This window comes from Lepisma saccharinum, chromosome 1 (assembly GCF_977018435.1).
Source record: "Lepisma saccharinum chromosome 1, izLepSacc3.1, whole genome shotgun sequence".
In the NCBI taxonomy this organism is placed as follows: Eukaryota; Metazoa; Arthropoda; class Insecta; order Zygentoma; family Lepismatidae; genus Lepisma; species Lepisma saccharinum.
In genome coordinates this window covers 207,480,171-207,497,992 of record NC_139229.1, presented here as the reverse complement: position 1 = coordinate 207,497,992, position 17,822 = coordinate 207,480,171, and the positions used below count along the sequence as shown (strand labels likewise).

The 17,822-nt window shown below is 37.3% G+C and overlaps 1 protein-coding gene across 1 annotated transcript in view; it reads right to left on the bottom strand.

The window, feature by feature from the left end:
• The window catches only part of LOC145978521 (uncharacterized), a 74,135-nt gene that overhangs the window by 17,486 nt on the left and 38,827 nt on the right, over window positions 1-17,822 (bottom strand). Inside the window, exons 7-9 of the mRNA XM_083111168.1 lie at window positions 4,230-4,853; window positions 2,412-2,521; window positions 1,519-1,781 (exon numbers count right to left, since the gene is read on the bottom strand). Coding sequence (XP_082967294.1) covers window positions 1,519-1,781; window positions 2,412-2,521; window positions 4,230-4,853 — 997 coding nt within the window. The remainder of the gene's footprint in view (window positions 1-1,518; window positions 1,782-2,411; window positions 2,522-4,229; window positions 4,854-17,822) is intronic.

Sequence of the window (17,822 nt, the reverse complement as noted above, 5' to 3'; positions counted from 1 at the left end):
GTGTAAAATACATCGTAAAAAAAGTCATGTTTTCTTTGCTTCAACCAACTTCCTAGTCACCCCCTTCCCCCATTCATGGGAGCAGTCCAAACTCCTTCCTCGACTTGCATTGTTATCCAGGCTCAAAAAAGGAAACACACAACTTGCGATCTGTTTTCACCCAGTGCATATTCTAGGACACATTAAACAGCGTCGCAGTCGATAATCATTTGGGTTTGGAATTTGATTTCACTTTAAACTGTATAGTCCCGATTAGCCCATCAGCATAAAATGAACTGAAACCTGCGCATTTTCAGATATCAAAATAGGAGATTTCCTATGCAGTGAATAGCATTTAAAAAAAAAAAAAAAAGGACCTGAATTCTGCAATTACCACATTGCCTCTCTGACATTACCATGTACACCAGTGGTGGAGAATAAGCTGGGAAGGGAGGGGTGCTCGCTTTTTTTTTTTACTTGTCCTATGGTTTTTGTTTGTTTTCAAGAATGTATCCAGAACTGGTTGCCCCATTTTAGACGTCAAGGAAAGGAAGAGGGGCCTGTAATCACCTCGTGCTTGAAACAATCATCATCGCTGCCCCCCCCCCCCCCCCTACACGTTTGCTGAGAGGCAAGAGAGAGAGAAGCCACTCAGCCAATGGAACACTTTTTTGGCAAATATTATGACATCGGCACAGTTAGAAAAACATATGAAGTGGGAAACGGGAGTTATGATGCACATAAGATCAAAGTAAACTTTTGCAGAAGCTGGATGACAAATCATTAAGCGGGTTGATGATCTTTAGTTGGCCTATGTGGGTTTGATTATTTCTAACAGTTTCGCTTTTTTATGAAGTGTTACAGGAAACAAAGAACGTGTTTTGAATGAAAGTGGTTACTGGAAGTTGTCGGCTACAAGGCCAAGAGTTGCTCATTCACGGGAACCTGTTGAAATTTAGGTCAGAGCTGGACAGATGGTCCCAGACTTCCAGGCACCACGCATCTGTATTTTGGAACATTCCTGTGATCTTATGTCTAATTTCTCAAGGTGGTGTATTTATCGATGAAAGAGGAAACAGGTCAAGGTCGATTTAAAATAACATCCAAGCACATTCATTCGATCTTCTCTTCTTGCGTATCCAAGAGCAAACGAAATCTCAATGGCAAAACAAGCCTAGCGTGTTGGGTAGCGGCCTTTGGGTGCAGGGTAACATTGGCATGCTTGAGGAAGGGGAGGGTAGAGGTCAAGTGCTATTGGATATATCACTCAAGCTTGGTGTGGTGGTGTCTATTTTTAGATCAGACCCACTTGTGAGTGGTAGGGAAGGGAATGAGTGTGAATAGAACGAGTGAAAAAAAAGAAAGTATTTTTTGGCCGATTTCCATCAATTTTTCAACTTTTTTCCACATTTTTCACGGTTCCTGGGAAAAGGGTTGTTACTTCGAGAGGGTCGTTATATCCGGAGTCGTAGAATCGAGAGTTGACTGTATGTGAAGTGTATTTATGAAAATTAAACCCTGTCCCATGGGTTTACTTACTTTATGTATATAGTTTCACTAGAAGGAAGAGTTGATTTTTGCTGTGCACTAGGATAAGTTTCTTCATGGACTGCTCTCATGCTGCTTGAAACATGTGGTCCCAAAATTGCACTTCTATGTACTGGTGGCGACAAAACTGGAGGTCCACTTTCGGAAAATCTTTCTTTAAGTTCTGGTTGTACTGGTGGCAACAAAACTGGAGGACCACTTTCGGAAAATCTTTCATTAAGTTCTGGTTGTTCTGGTCTTAAACTAGACACAACCTAAAAGTAAAATAAACTGAGATAACATATATTTTCAGATACATGAACCATCTTTCTTATCTCTATGTTTATAGCAGTGGTATAATGGTATTTCAGTCACTCCTTCCCCTTTTGAACTAATTACAATGTATAGTTAACTTAAATTTCTATCTTCTTGCTTGCAGTCTGTTTCAATATAAACTGATTAGTGACGATAATTGATAAATCTTTAACCTCTTTCATCAAGGCTATTGGCCAGAATTAAACAGAGCTTATACAGGGTGGCCACTCTAACACCATGACAAAATTCAAGTATAATTCCAGCTTTTTAAGGAAAACTTTCGAAAAATTCAAGAGTACAAGTAGATGTTTTCTCTACTTCAACCTTATGTATTACCGCCTCTCATCACCCACACACAAATGTATTAACAGTGTAAAGTGTCTGTGTGATTCCAATGCACCCAAAAATTATAATTTAATTCAATTAAACTGTGTATCACGCACTATTTAAAATATTCAATTTAAGGTGAGGAGTATACATACTCACATACTCCGACACGAGCATCAGTATCAGTGCATGTATCAGTCAAAGTGGTATCAGCTCAGCCCTTAGTAAAAATAATTTCTAATGTATTACATATGTAGACTTACTTTCTTATCTGGATCCCACAGCTGAATGTATTGTTCCTGATGTCTTGGAATTGGCTCAAGTATTACACTTTGAGACAGAATTCCATCTCCCACTTTTTTCTTGCCGCGACCTAAAACATGAAAATGTTCACCATAAATCCACATTAACCATGAAGATCAATAACATTTGACTCACAGCCAAATTGAAAAGTATGTAAAATTAACTACCTTAACAAAAATACTCGTTTTAAGAAGTGGGGCAATGACCACTCACGACTCTGGCGTAATCTCAATACATTCTTTGTCATCCTGTTCAACATGACACAACTCATAACAAACTCCAAGTGCTATATATCACAACACTATACGGCATCAGAAAATGGCTGCTATAATAGTGAGCTTGATTTTTTGGTTCATGAGTAGAGGCATGCATGTTTCGTTTTTGACGAAAACACAAAATGTGAAATAATACATTGTAATGTTAATTTTTCATGTTTCTGAAAGGTGTGAGGTGAATTTTCCTACCCAGTTTTGTCACAAAATGTGAAATGGACTGTCAAATGAGAAATATAAACTCTTACACATGGAATTTAGATTTTATTTACCGATGTGACAATTTCTGAGAGTTATGTAATGCACGGAAAATTGATAAATCCTGCTGTAATTATTTGGGAAGCAAAAATGGACCCCTATGTACAGCAATAAACTTAATACTCTCGTAACTACATAAATGTGCTATTACAAGGGATATGTTTATTTTGTGCAATAAGTGCAGCTTTTAAATCAAATTTAGATTTTATATTCACAATTTTAAAACCAAAATGTCATTTCATATACCACATTTGATCCAATTTTTCACCGCTTTAACACAAAAAATTTCTTTTATTTACTGCTTTTGAACCTGAAATTTTGCTTTTCTATTTACCAAAAATATGTGCCTCTATTCATGAGTGTAGTGCACAGAAACCAAACATATTTTATTGTTGTAAGAAGGAATACAGTTGAACCTAAGTTATACATATGTCAAGGTGAAGAGAAAAAAATATGTATAACTGAGAATTACTTGCAAATCAGATTTAGATAACATGTCATATCGTTATTAAAATACTGTAATTGCATCTATTTTGAGTTACAACATAAGTATCATACAGGTTATTTCTGTCATAAAGTGTTAAATTAGTGAATCTAAAAGTTTGATTCTTAAGTATTCTTCGATTCTTTAATAGTTTTATGTCGATTAGGGTCCACTTCCCGTATAAATTTTACTTTCTGGTCAAGCAAGAAACTTTTCCTCTTTCTGTTTTCCATAGCCGACCAGTAGCAACTGAAGATTTTCACTGAAGGAACCGCTGTTCTGTTTTTATTATGGAACACAGCAAACCTCTGCTATCGGCATCTTTTTAACATGTGTACTTTGGTATCACGACTCCGTACAAAATAAAATTGCTATTGTGTTCTGAACAACAAATCTTTCTCCACTGATTTCATGCCACCTCTCCTTGCCTTCTTCGTGACACCACTGTGCTGCACTCGTCCTTCTTGCACTTGAGACCGACCACTGCCATGTCTGCCTAACCTGTTTCGGATTTATGTTTTTGTAACAACAAGAATGTATACTTCTGTGACATTGTTGTAACTTGGTTACATACAAATCAATTGTATTTTATGAAAATTAGTATGTGTAACACAGAATTACGTATAAATATAAATAAGCTTTAATTAACACGTTCTTAAATTATATTTTGCCGGGTCCTACAGTAATTTACATATAAAACAGAATTACGCAGAACTGAGTTACATATAAAGCAGTCTCAACTGTACTTGTAAAGAAAAACTTACCAAGAGTCCAAAATGTAAGCCAGCCTTCACCACGCAGCTCTGAAACTGTCTGGAACCGGCCTGCACCTTTCAAAGCTTCAGTGACCTTGTCCTCACTCGTTTCAACCCCTAACTGTTGCCGCATGTAGCTACAGATTTCTTCCACAGAAGCTTTTCGATCTGGGTTGTTTTCTATTGCACTTGAGACTGCATCAATGATTGAAAATGAAGCTTTCTGCTCCTTCTCTACAAAAATGTTGCTGTTTTCTCTTGATGAAGCAATGCTCGATGGACTTGCATGCTCAGGGATATCTGAACTTAATGGGGACAGCAGAAAAGAACTTTGATGAACACTAGACAGCAAAGGACTTTGACGAACACTAGGCACCAAAGGACTTTGATGAACACTAGGCAGCAAAGGACTTTGATGAGCACTAGGCACCAAAGGACTTTGATGAACACTAGGCACCAAAGGACTTTGACAAACACTAGGCAGCAAAGGACTTTGATGAGCACTAGGCACCAAAGGACTTTGATGAACACTAGGCACCAAAGGACTTTGATGAGCACTAGGCAGCGAAGGACTTTGATGAACACTAATCACTTCATTAACACTAGTATCTTTCTCATTCTCTGGTTGTGTGCCTGAAATAGGTAAAAGGCAAAATAACAGGAAGTTTCTGCAAGATCGTAATAAACATATAAATTAGAAATAGGAGTATTTACAATTTATTGATGCAGGTTTCCTGTTTCTATTTCTGCCACTTTAACAAATAGACAATTTAAAATTGTTTCAACTATACCATATCAATCTACCAGATTTTGTGAAAAACACTTAACATAAATCATGTTTCATAAATGTGGTTTGACTATTCAAAGCTGCGAACTTACATCTTTGCAATGTTATTAAACATATTTATGATTTAATCTTTCTTTAAGGGCACTGCATTTTACACTATTAAGAAGAGGTACACATATTGATAAAGTAAGGACTCATTTCCACAAGTACAAGACTGTAGGTGCAAAACATTGTTCACAAAATAGTTACTGTAGAAACAAGAACAACAGCAAAGCATGTTCATGAACAAGATCATGAGAACATTAAAATGAACCATTTAATAGCAAAATGCACTTTTGCCATGCAATATTGGCACAGAAACAATATATAAATCACACATTTTTCATAATTTGCAGGATATTCTGACTCAGACAGTGTCACTTGCCATTTGAACATGCCCCACAAGAAATGGAATCTGGGCCAACATCAGAAAATCTATTTGTTACTGTGTTATTGTTAATTCTATAAGGACAAATCACAATATTATTTAATTGTTTAACTTCATGAGAATGAATAAACCAATAGGCATGTTCATTATCTCATTCCAAAAGTCATTTTCTGTGCAATTCATCAAATTCACGATCACAAAAAAGCACAAGATCACTATGTCTGAAACTCTGTACTAGAAGGATTAAAATAAGCTATGTGTATCTACAGCACAATTCAGTGCAATTTTCCTCTGTCAGATGGAATGTTTTCCAACTGATGTACATGTGCAAACTTCCACAAGCAAAATAATTCAACTAATGCTTTATGTCCAGAGAGTTCCAAATGTTATAAAAATAATTGGCTTCACGAAGTCCAAAAGGTATTACATTTATACAAATTATGAATTTTGTTATAACTTTTTTTTGGAGCATACCTAACATCATAATCAGATTATAATTATGGTACATTCATCAATTTGTTCCAACAGCAAATACATTGATTGATTTAGTGTTTTGAGTCCACTTTATGTACAGAAAGGCTAAACGGCAGCAAATACAGAATTTAAGATATACTTATTTGTACCTTGACCATTAAAGACATAAATCCTTATGAAAGGTAAATAAATCTACAGACATGTAAACATTAAAGTGCTGATATGTAAGAATGTTGTATCCCCATCGCAGAAAGTATCATTGAATAAATTAATACAGTTGAACCTAAGTTGTACGTATGTCAAGGTGAAGAGCAAATAACACATATAACTGAGAATAACACTTGCAAATCAGATTTAGATACCATGTCATATAATTATTAAAATACTGTAATTGTATACATTTTGAGGAACAAGATATACGCAATACAGGTTATTTCTGTTTGTGGTAAATTAACGAATCTAAAAGTTTGATCCTTAAATACGTTACATTTGCCACTTTATTAGTGAACACTTTGATACTGAAATACTACAGTAGACACTATAGTTTTATAATCTTACTACCCAATTATAAAAAAAATGTCTAAAATAGCATTTATTTTATCAATGATGTGCAAAGTGTGGTATAAGTTATGTCTAAATCTGCAACTATTTCAGTTTCAATTTTGCCGGCCTCCTTGGCAGAGTGGTTATCACATCGCGCTACAACGCCAGGACTCCCAGATTCAAATCCTGGCCTGGGCATGGATGTTTGTGAGTGTCCATTCATCAATTTCATCATATCATCACTCATCCCCATCTTTGCAAATTATCCAAAAGTGGCACAAAAGCAAAGTAAAATAAAGCAAATCAATCCAATCCAATTCAGTTTTAGTTTTATGTGGATTGCGTCCACTTCCAGTATAAATTTTACTTTCAGGTCAAGCGTGTAACTTTTCCTCTTTCTGTTCTCATGACTGATCAGTAGCAAGTGAAAACTGTCACTTCTGTGACATTGTTGTAGCTTGGTTACGTACAAATCAATTGTATTTTATGAAAATTATTACGTATAACACCGAATTACATACAAATAAGGTATAATTAAAACGTTCTTAAATTATATTTGGCCGGGACCTACAGTAACTTACGCATAAAACAGAATTGCATAGAACTGAGTTACGTATCAAGCAGTCTCAACTGTATTTGTTATTTCTGATAGAATGTAAAGTATTTGCATCAGCAAAAAGGGGGTGGGGGTGAATAAGTTTATTTTGAAGGAGGATAGTCAAATCAACCAGTGCATAAACCTTTGTCATGGATTTGGCTAAATTTTGGTATACATGTTTCTTAACATCTGAGATATAGAAAATACTTTATTTTATTATTTTTCAAGTTGCCGGTTTTTGAGTTATTGAAATTTGAAAATTGACAAAATTGCCCATAAACTGCTCACAGCTGAAACTTTAGATACAATTTGCAAGAGGCCTGTTTCAACTACAGGGCTGGGCATGGTCTCATTTTAAAGCTTGCGGAGAGGGTTTTCATTTGATATACAACATGCTTGGTTTTGAAAGGTTTTTACAATTTTCAAAATTTTTCTGAAGTTTTACACATATTGGTACACATCTACTGAAGCTTCAGTTAAAATTTCAAGGTGGTATCTCTTTGGTATTGTGAGTGAGACACAGTTAAAGTTCAAGTGTGTCATCCCCTTCCTGAAGTGACTTGTTTATTCCTGCTCTCCTATGCTTCTTTGTCCAACTGGATCAGTTTTGGTGTAGCTGTCAGTGTGTGTACATCTCAAAGCTTTTAGATTTCTTGAAAATTGATTGTTTGCCAAACTTACAGAAAGTATATTACTTCTCTGATGGTTCAGCACCGCAACATAATAACCACAAAAACATTGCAAATTTGTGCAATCATCATGGAGATTTCGATGGCATTGCAGCTGAGTGGCATTTCTATGCAACAGCACATGGTAAGGGAGTGTGTGATGGTGTTGGAGGGACAGTAAAGAGGCTGGCAGCCAAAGCTAGTCTCCAGAATCCTCTTTCAAACCAAATTATGACACTACTCCAGCTATTTGAGTGGGGAAAGGAGAACATTCCATCAAAAGCTTTCTTTTATGTAACAAATGACGAATATTTGGAAGGAGAGAGATTTTTACATACACGGTTTGGTGAAGCTGTAGCTGTAACAGGGACTCGAGGGCTTTCATGCATTCATACCAGTAGGCACAGAAAAAGTGGAGACTAAAGTGTAGAGTTGCAAAAAAAGCAGGCTTTTTTTTTGGGAAAAAATGGAAATTTTGTTTTTTTACCAATTACAGCTAACCTATTTCAGTTGAAGTTACTGTTATGAGTTTACAGGTGTGTAGTAACATATTTTACAACTAGCTAAAAGAAAATGTACATGTTGTAGCAGCCAAAAGACAGTTATAGGCCAATCCCAGTGGACACATATTACATAGTTTAATTTAAATCCTAGCTAACTGGGAGGACCCCCCCACCTCTATTTTTTAGATTTTTCAACTATTTTAAAATAATAAATTACATAGTTTCCTAGGATGTTTCCAATATTTATTTATTAATTTTGTTCATAAAAACATAAATGTAATGTAATTAGGAGACAAAATGCACTTGGTGGGCATACCAGGCGCCATCTTTGAAAGTGCCTTATTTGAGACATTCATACCAGTGACAGTGTACAATTGATTGGTAATGATGGTAATTATTGTAATTATTATATTTAATAAACTAAAAAGCATTAATAAAAAAATATTATGAATTTTGTAGTTTTAGTGAGTGATAAAATATATGAGACAGTCATGCAATACTGTATTTACGCATGTATAGTGCGCGTGTGTGTATAATGCGCACTCATGGGTAAAAGTTACAAAAAATTATATCTCGTATATAATGCGCAGTACAATCGTTTCAAGAAATGGCTTTCTTAGTTGTAGGTCGTAAAGCTGTTGCTATGCTGATAAAGAGTGAATAACATCATACCTATTCAATGAGTCACCTTTTGCTAGGTGGACCAAGAGAAGAATATCCTCTTGTGTAAACAATAAGTCATCAACACATGCCACCTCCCCCCTCTTCCTCCACTGTGTTTAACATCCCAAAGCTTTCACTCTTGAACCAACTTATTTATTCTGTAATAGTAGAAAGCGAGATCAAAATTATGTTATAGATTTGCAGTGCTCAGGAAGTTATTTTCTATCATTTCTCGCCCAACAAATACTGCTGATATGCATCCCATGTGATGGAAGGTGCATGCTCGAATTTCGTCCGAGTTGCACTGCTTTTCTTGGTGTCGCAGAACATTACATTACAAAGTGAGAAACCATATGAAATGGGCTTCAAACTTTTATACATGTCTTAGCTCATTCCTTCTTTACTTTTTCTAAAAGAACTTCAAAATATATACTTTTTCCGTGACTAATGTAACATTTATACAAGGCACATTCAGGACCCTCAAACTAGCAGTTAGCAGCACAAGACTTCTTCCATTAAAGAATTTACACACTCCATATATAATTATTTGGCCAGTAATACATTTTAATTATTGTTTTCTTTTTCCTTATGTTTTCTTCCATCCAAAGCACCATAGAAATCAGAACGTTCCTTCATTTTGTGATGAACTCATTTCAACCGCATTTCACATTAGTGTCGTTATCTTGAATGGAATACTATTCCCATATTCAGAAACTGCAGGATTTAAGCTTTACAACGATATATAACATGATAGGGTTCCGTAAACATGAAAAATCAATGCAAGTGTCCGAAAGTCATGGAATGACCCTGTACCGTTTCATGTTGTCTGTCTGAATTATTCTGTGCATAATACACACCACAGTTTTTGGGAGCAAAAATTTTGGAAAAAAGTGCACATTATACATGAGTAAATACAGTAATTGTAAGTTTCTCGTACAGCACAGGTAAGCTACGGTTAAAACTAAACGTATAGTCCTGATGAGCACATCTGACCACGAAATGGACTTAAAACAAACTTTTACATGTTTGTGTCTCAATTTAAATGTTGATGTTATAAAATATGAACACCGCCCGGGAACAAACAATGTAGTGACGCTGTATCCATCTCCGCTTCAAACGCCGTACCCTTTTGTGAATGAAGACAGTGGATCTTCGAAATTAATAGGATTGAACCATTAAATTGTGCAATGCGGAAGTGCGAAATCTTCTAAATTTCACGTAAGTAATTTTAAACCGCGTTTACCGCAACCACCATGAATTCTACACCTTTCATACGGAAGGAAATGCGGGAATATGAGCGTAACACCAGGAAAATACAAACCCGACAAGTGGATATTGCATTCCTCAAAGCATGCAGGAACAGTGAAGTGACCCCGAAATTCCTCAAGTGGAAAACACCCGCCACCAGCTATAGTGTTAAAAAGGTCGTGTTCAATGCTGAAAAACGGGCAATGAGTGCAGTGATCAGTGATAAATATCGTGAAATAGCATCACTTCAAAAAACATGTGCTTCCCTCCGTGACTACATACAACCGAGAATCAACCCCGAGGACTGGAAAAAAGCCCAGCAAAACATCGACTTCATGCTAAAAACGTCGCAAAACAAGAAAACAGCGATCCTAACACAGAAACTGCAAACCCTTGGTGCCCAACCTCCGGCCCTCACCACCACACCAGTGAACCCCAACACCCCCGCCAGCACCATAATCAACCTCACCAACCTCACCGTGCCGACAGAATTCCACTCCCTCCTCCAACACGACCTCAAATTCAACCTCCTAAATGACTCCCCCCCTCCCTAGACTTAATCTGCTCTGCCGAAAAAACAGCGTTTGCAACGAAAACTAACCAAGATGCCGAGTGTGTACGCCTTACCTGTGCTTCCATCATCCTCCGCCAACACGCCCAACCTACTAGCAAACATAAACCCACAGTGCACAATAAACTAAGGAACACAACACAGGAATTCCGAAAGTGGCTACAGGACAACAAATGTTGGTGCATAAAATCGGACAAGGGTAACCAATACGTCATAATGGGAAAAGGCCAATACAGTGACAAAATGCAAGCAAAACTAAACTCTGATGGCTACAAAAAGCTGAAACGTGACCCCACAAGCAGATACAATACAACCATCCGCCGAGCCATAGATAACTGCACCCTCCTTCAAGATAGTGAAAAGAAGAAACTAAGGAACACCCACCCCAGCCTTCCCTGTGCATATGGCATACCAAAAACTCACAAACCAGGAACCCCCTTGAGAATCATAGTGGCCGGCTTCAATCAACCAAGTGTCCACCTGACCAAATGGCTCCTCCAGAAACTGACCGCCCACAATGACAAACTCACCTACTGCCTAAAAAACAGCCTCGAAACAAAAGAATTTGTCACCTCTTTTGTCAAAGCCGACAACTGCAAACTAGCCAGCATAGACGTAGTGGACATGTACTCCTCCATTCCGATCAGCCTTGCACTTGACTCCACCAGAACATGGCTACTCAGCAATATCACGCCTCCATTTGTAACTGATGAAATCTGCAACCTTCTACAAGCCTGCCTCACCCACAACTATTTCCAGTTCGAGGACAGTTTCTTCCACCAGACAGGGGGCCTAGCGATGGGCAACCCCCTTTCTGCACCCCTATCCAACATAGTGCTGCATGTGGCCGAGAAGTCAATTCTCACCCAACCAGAGTTTGCTCATATAAGATACAAAAGATATGCCGATGACACCATAGTCATTTACAAACAGGAAGAGGACCTAACCCATCTCCTAACTGCCCTCAATAACATACATCACAACATAAACTTCACCGTTGAAAGGGAACAAAATGGCCACCTCAACTTTCTCGACCTCAGCATCCGACAACTCCAAGACAAGTTCGTCACATCCGTATACAGGAAACCAGGTTCGGGCACCCAGTATATCCATGCAAAATCCAACCACCCACCAAAACAGAAAGCTGGAGTATGGATGAACTTTTACAGAAGAGCCTTCACACACAGCTGCACAGAAGATGACCTGCAAGATGAAATAGCGTGCATAACGGAAATAGGCCTAAACAACGGTTACACTGAGCGCCAACTATCCATGTGGTGCGCAAAAACAGAAGCCCAGTTCAGACACCCAAGAAACAGAGATAACCCGAACCAAAATCCTAAACCCAAATGGATCGCCTTTCCTTACCACCCCACCACATCTGGAAAATTTGCCAAGGCCCTCAAACCCTTCAACATCCGAGTAGCACACGAACCCATATCCCAAATCGGAAGGGCACTACCCAACTTCAAGAGATACTACCTACCCAAACTTGCATCCCCCGGTGTCTACAAGACCACATGCCAATGCCACAAAACCTACATTGGCAGAACCATCCGCACTGTCCAAGAACGGATTAACGAGCATGTAAAAGATGCCAAAAACGACACACCTAAATCAGGCCTCTCCCAACACCTCCACTCCACTAACCACACCATCTCCTCCATATCCAAACTTCACCCAACCGGCTCTGTCATAGAAAACACCATCAAAGAAACCCATGCCATTATCCAGCAGAAACCAGCACTAAACCTGGACAATGGACAAGCACACCCAACTTGGCACCCTGTCCTCAGAAAGATCCCCGACCTGAAAAAGAAAAGATGCTATGCACATACTCGACCCCCCTCCAGCCACGCGGGGAACAGGAACGGCACATTACCGAGAAACACGGCCCAGCCCCCCAACCCCCAACTGACAATGCCAACGGACAACAGGAAGCAGACGATGCAAACCAAGATGCGCGTGCCAGTGCTGCCGAACGGGAAAAATCGCAACCACCGCCGCCCGGGAACAAACAATGTAGTGACGCGGTACCATCTCCGCTTCAAACGCCGTACCCTTTTGTGAATGAAGACAGTGGATCTTCGAAATTAATAGGATTGAACTATTAAATTGTGCAATGCGGAAGTGCGAAATCTTCTAAATTTCACGTAAGTAAAATGTTAATATCTGGGACAATTAAACATCTTTACTGTTCACAACACATATGCAGAAGTATACATATTACGTGAATGTGTGTATATAGCCTGTTTAATGGAGCTTTCAGATGGAAGCCAGCCACACATGGCTCTTGAAAACTAACCATTAGAAGTGAATGCAACCTTTCGTACCGAAGCAACATAATATGCAAGTGCCGCTTGTCACTTGGCCTGTACCATTTTTTCAGGAAAACTTTCAGACCAAAGAAACAAGTGACATGTGTCACTTGGAAGCAGACCCTCAGTAATTCATTCAACCTTTTGAACTGAAGTGCGGGAACAAGCTAAACATGTCACTTTCATGTTGCACGGACTGTACAGTTTTCTGAATGGTGTGCATCGTGCTGCTTCAGTCTGTTGTTCTTCCATGAACAGAGAATGCTTTGCTTTATACTGAAGGAGACTGTGTTGCTTGTCATCTATGACTTCAGTCTGAAAGCTCCTTCAGTGGCACACATCATGTCGCCTCGGTCTTGTTTCTGCATGTGTGGTGAATGCTTGCTTATAGACTGAAGGGATCCATGTCGCTTGACACTTCAATGTTACACCCCGACTGTCATGTGTAGCTTCGGTCCGAATGTTCTCCATACTTAACAAGATTGTTAGCTACTTCATCACAGATTAAGATTTAATTTAGCCTGTAAATCACAGAAAACAAATTGCGAGTACTGTCCAAAGAAATTTGGCATTTTGATAGAGGTTCCTTTTATAATCATGAATGGGTCTCTGGAGTGGCATAAAGTAATGTTGTTGCCTTGTAATAAGGAGGAATCTGAGGTTCAATCCTCAGTGGAGGCAGAATGCTTCAGATCTCATTTCAAACTGTAGGTCCACTCCAGATTTCTTAAATAGTTATCTTTTTTTGTTTGTTTTCTCGTGCCATTTGCGGTTAGTCTCTTATTTACTTCTGCTTCAGTTTTAGTGCCAGTGTTTTTCAGCCGCCGGGCCAGAAGAGGTCGATTGCAACCAGGGGTTGACAACTAATTTAAATCTAATTTTATATTTGACAGCAAGTCTATACATAATTGAACTATGATTATGCCATAGTTGATATATTAATATTAATTGAGGGTGCATATAATTTCCATATAAACTTTAAAGATCAGAAATGTATGTATGAGTGAAATTTTCGGGTTCAGGGCATTGACTTGTAACAAATAAATTTACTGGGCTGTGGTCTCAAAGGTTGAGAACCACTGCAACAAGCAGCCAAAATACATTACTAGTTGGTCCGTGACCAGGTTTAGCAGCCATTTAACCAAATTATACATGATGTACTGGAAAGTCAGAATACAAAAATATTTTACTGACACAAAATTTAATGTAAAGAGATTTGATAGTAGATTTTCAAAAGGTAGAGCAATATTTTCTTTTTTTGCTTCATGTATGTGTTCATATAACAAATTCAAACATTGAAAAAAATCATATCATACTATAGGTTAAATTAAAAACACATACAAAACTACTCTAGTTATGTAAATATGTTTATACTACATATATATATTTAATAACCCTACGGAATTTGAAGATAACACTTCGAAAGAACCGCCCATTCAATGCCAGCTTTCTTAAAAACACAGTTTATGTCTAGCTACGAATTTCATATTGTAAATTGTATTTTATATTTAGAAATTAGTGTCTATTTTACAGTAGGGAGATAAACAAAAACCATGGAACAGGAAAAATACTACCAACTCATGAATTTTCATTGATTTGAGACACTTTTGTGAAAAAGCAGAAAAAAGCCCAACCAAAAAAGCCGCGGAAAAAAACCTCACTCTCCCCCCCCCCCCCACCAAAAGCCATTTTATTTCCGACCACTTCCAACTCTATTAAAGTGTTTTCTGCATCTGAAGAAACTTTGGTACATTGTGTTAAAGTTAATGCAGATATTGAAAATGTACCCTTTGAACACATCACAGATTTTGTAGCATGTGCGTACGATGCCAATTGGTGGGTAGGATGTGTACTTTCGAAAGATAATGTAGAACATGAAGTGCAGGTGTCTTTCTTGCATCCTTGTGGTCCAGCAGTCATTTAGTTATCCAAGGTGACCAGATGTTCTTAAAATCCCACCCAGTCCTTTGCAAAATGGACCCTGTAACAGCCACCAGTAGAACATACCAGCTGAAGCAAGAGGAGCAAGAGGAGATGACACAAGCATCATACATTTTATCAAAGGAAGACTTTCTGTATCACTAAGCAGTTTCTTGGTATGTATGCTTCTGTATTTATAATGTGGTTAGGTATGTAAAATATGTTAACTTAAATCATCACATCGTCTTGAAAGGAATTCACTTTTCATATGATACCAAAGAGATACCACCTTGAAATTTTAACTGAACCTTCAGTAGATGTGGACCAATATGTGTAAAATTTTTGAAACTTTCGTTTTTTATAAATTGTAAAATAAAATTTTGAAACAATTTTCAAAATTTGTTTTTCGAAAAAAAAAACAGCATGTTGTATATCAAATGAAAGCCCTCTTCATAAGCTTTAAAATGAGGCCATGCCCAGCCCTGTAGTTGAAACAGGTCTCTTGCAAATTGTATTTAAAGTTTCAGCGGTGAGCGGTTTTTGGGCAATTTTGTCAATTTTCAAAATTCAATAACTCAAAAACCGGCAACATGAAAAATAAAAAAAACAACATATTTTCTATATTTCATATGATAAGAAACGTGTGTACCAAAAATTAGTCATATCCATGACATCAAATTCCAAAAGTTATTTTTTCTTGGTTGTATACTCTATGCTCTATCTTTGCACCACTATTAAGTCACATATATAATAAATCGCTAAAGACAGGGATCTTTCCCAAAATGTGGAAAGTGAGTACGATTGTACCTATTCCAAAGAGCCAGGGTGATTACAGTATTTGTAATTTTAGACCAATCTCAATCTGTACTGTTCCTGGTTTAAGAGTTTCTAGTCTCAGCGAACTTTCAGAGTAAAATTTAAGTCTAGTTTCTCCATCCCTGGAAATGTGTCAAGAGGTGTTCCTCAAGGGTCGCCCTAAGGGCCCTTACTATTCAATATATTTTTGAATGACATTGAATATGTCATAAAACATGCAAAATATCTTGCATACGCCGACGACATTAAATTATATCTACAAATTGATGATAATATTTCTCATGGGAAACTTCAGGATGATATTAACTCAGTTTATGATTGGGTTAATGCAAACCAATTGACCATAAATTCATTAAAATCATCTGTGCTAACATTCTCTAGGAAAGAAAACTTCAAAATTTTTAATTACTTTATCAGTAATAATATCATCAAACATGTGAAACCCATGAAAGATCTGGGCATTATTTTGGACAGACGCTTAAAATTTGAAGACTATATTAATCACATTATAAATAAAGCAAGAAAGCAGTGTACCTATATTATAAAAAATGGAGTTGTTCAAACAACTTAAAAAAAGTGTTCCCCTGTGCTTAGCACCACGCCATGAACGTGTATAGAGGGTGTGGGGGTAATGCCCCACACTTTCTTGATCCGGTCGTGAGTGGGGGTGATGTGATCAGCACCACGCCCCTGACCGCCTTTACCCCCCAGGTTTCCTCAGGTACCCATGTTATTCGACGCTGGGTGGGCGCCGGGGCCGCTTCCATCGTTAGAAAAGTTTCCGGTTCAAACAACTTACAATTTCTAATTTTAATGTTTACAACTTTTGTCAGACCTATAGTGGAATACAATATTCCGATTTGGTATTATGCATGTAGTGCTAAGATGAAACAATCAATAGAGAAAATACAAAACAGATTTATCACATTTATATATTACAAATTCAAGCTATTCAAATACTATTATGAGTATGATAACCTGCTGAATCACCTATAAATAGACAGACTTGATGTCAGAGCTGAAAAGCAAATTTTATCTTATATGGAAGGAATCTTGGAGGGAAAATATATCGTACCAAAACTCCTTCGAATGATATGGCTTAAGGTGAAATCATACAATTTGAGAGGAAATAGCGAATTATTATGTCTGGATAAGAACTACAAAAATAACAATTATGTTCTGTATCTCATAAACAGCTATAATTCGAATACTGTGAGATAGATAGTGATAACGTTGTTAAAACAATTTCAACTACATATATAAGGATAACTATTTAAGAACTCTTTTATAGTTCTATAGATGAAATATAACAATTGTATATATGTTTATGCATTTTTAAAATTCTAGTAGTTTTAGGTTATGTTTTGCTAAATATTTTCAAATGCTCTCTTGTCCAATACTGTGGTTTTGGATACCTAGAAATATGTAACATGTAATACTGCTGTATTAAGGCTGAAAAGCTGTTCTCGGTAGTTTAAAAACACTTTTAAATGAAAAATAAATACCACATGGAAATGCATATATAGGCTAAAGGTTTGTCTAAGTACCAAGCATTTGGCACCTATTGGGAAGAAAGCAAGTGACTTCCATTTTCCCTTGCAAGCACCAGGATTGACATATGCTTACAACATTATGTTTTAAATTATCGTAATACATGAATGTTTTTCGAGATGTTTAAACCTTGGATGCCAAGACTCTTTCATGGAGTGATGTTCAAATGTTAAGGCTGTTTCCAGCATGAAATTTGGGACTGTGCAAAAGTTGTGTGTTTCCCCCACCTCCTATTACTCCATTGAGAAATGAAAGCAATGATTATTCAAAACACACATTAAAGACCATATGTAACAATGTCAACATTATTTCTATGGAACATTATCTGTGTCACAGCATGATCTCAAGTCTCACATTAAACTGTGTCACCTAGTGGGACAAACAGTGTGCAAGGCTGACATTCAAAGGTTAAACCTTTTTAACTGAACTGCATTTCGATGAAACACTTGTGTTTTGTGTTTGAATGTACACTGTCATTAATGTCAATGTATTTTATTGCGTTCACTATCAAATGT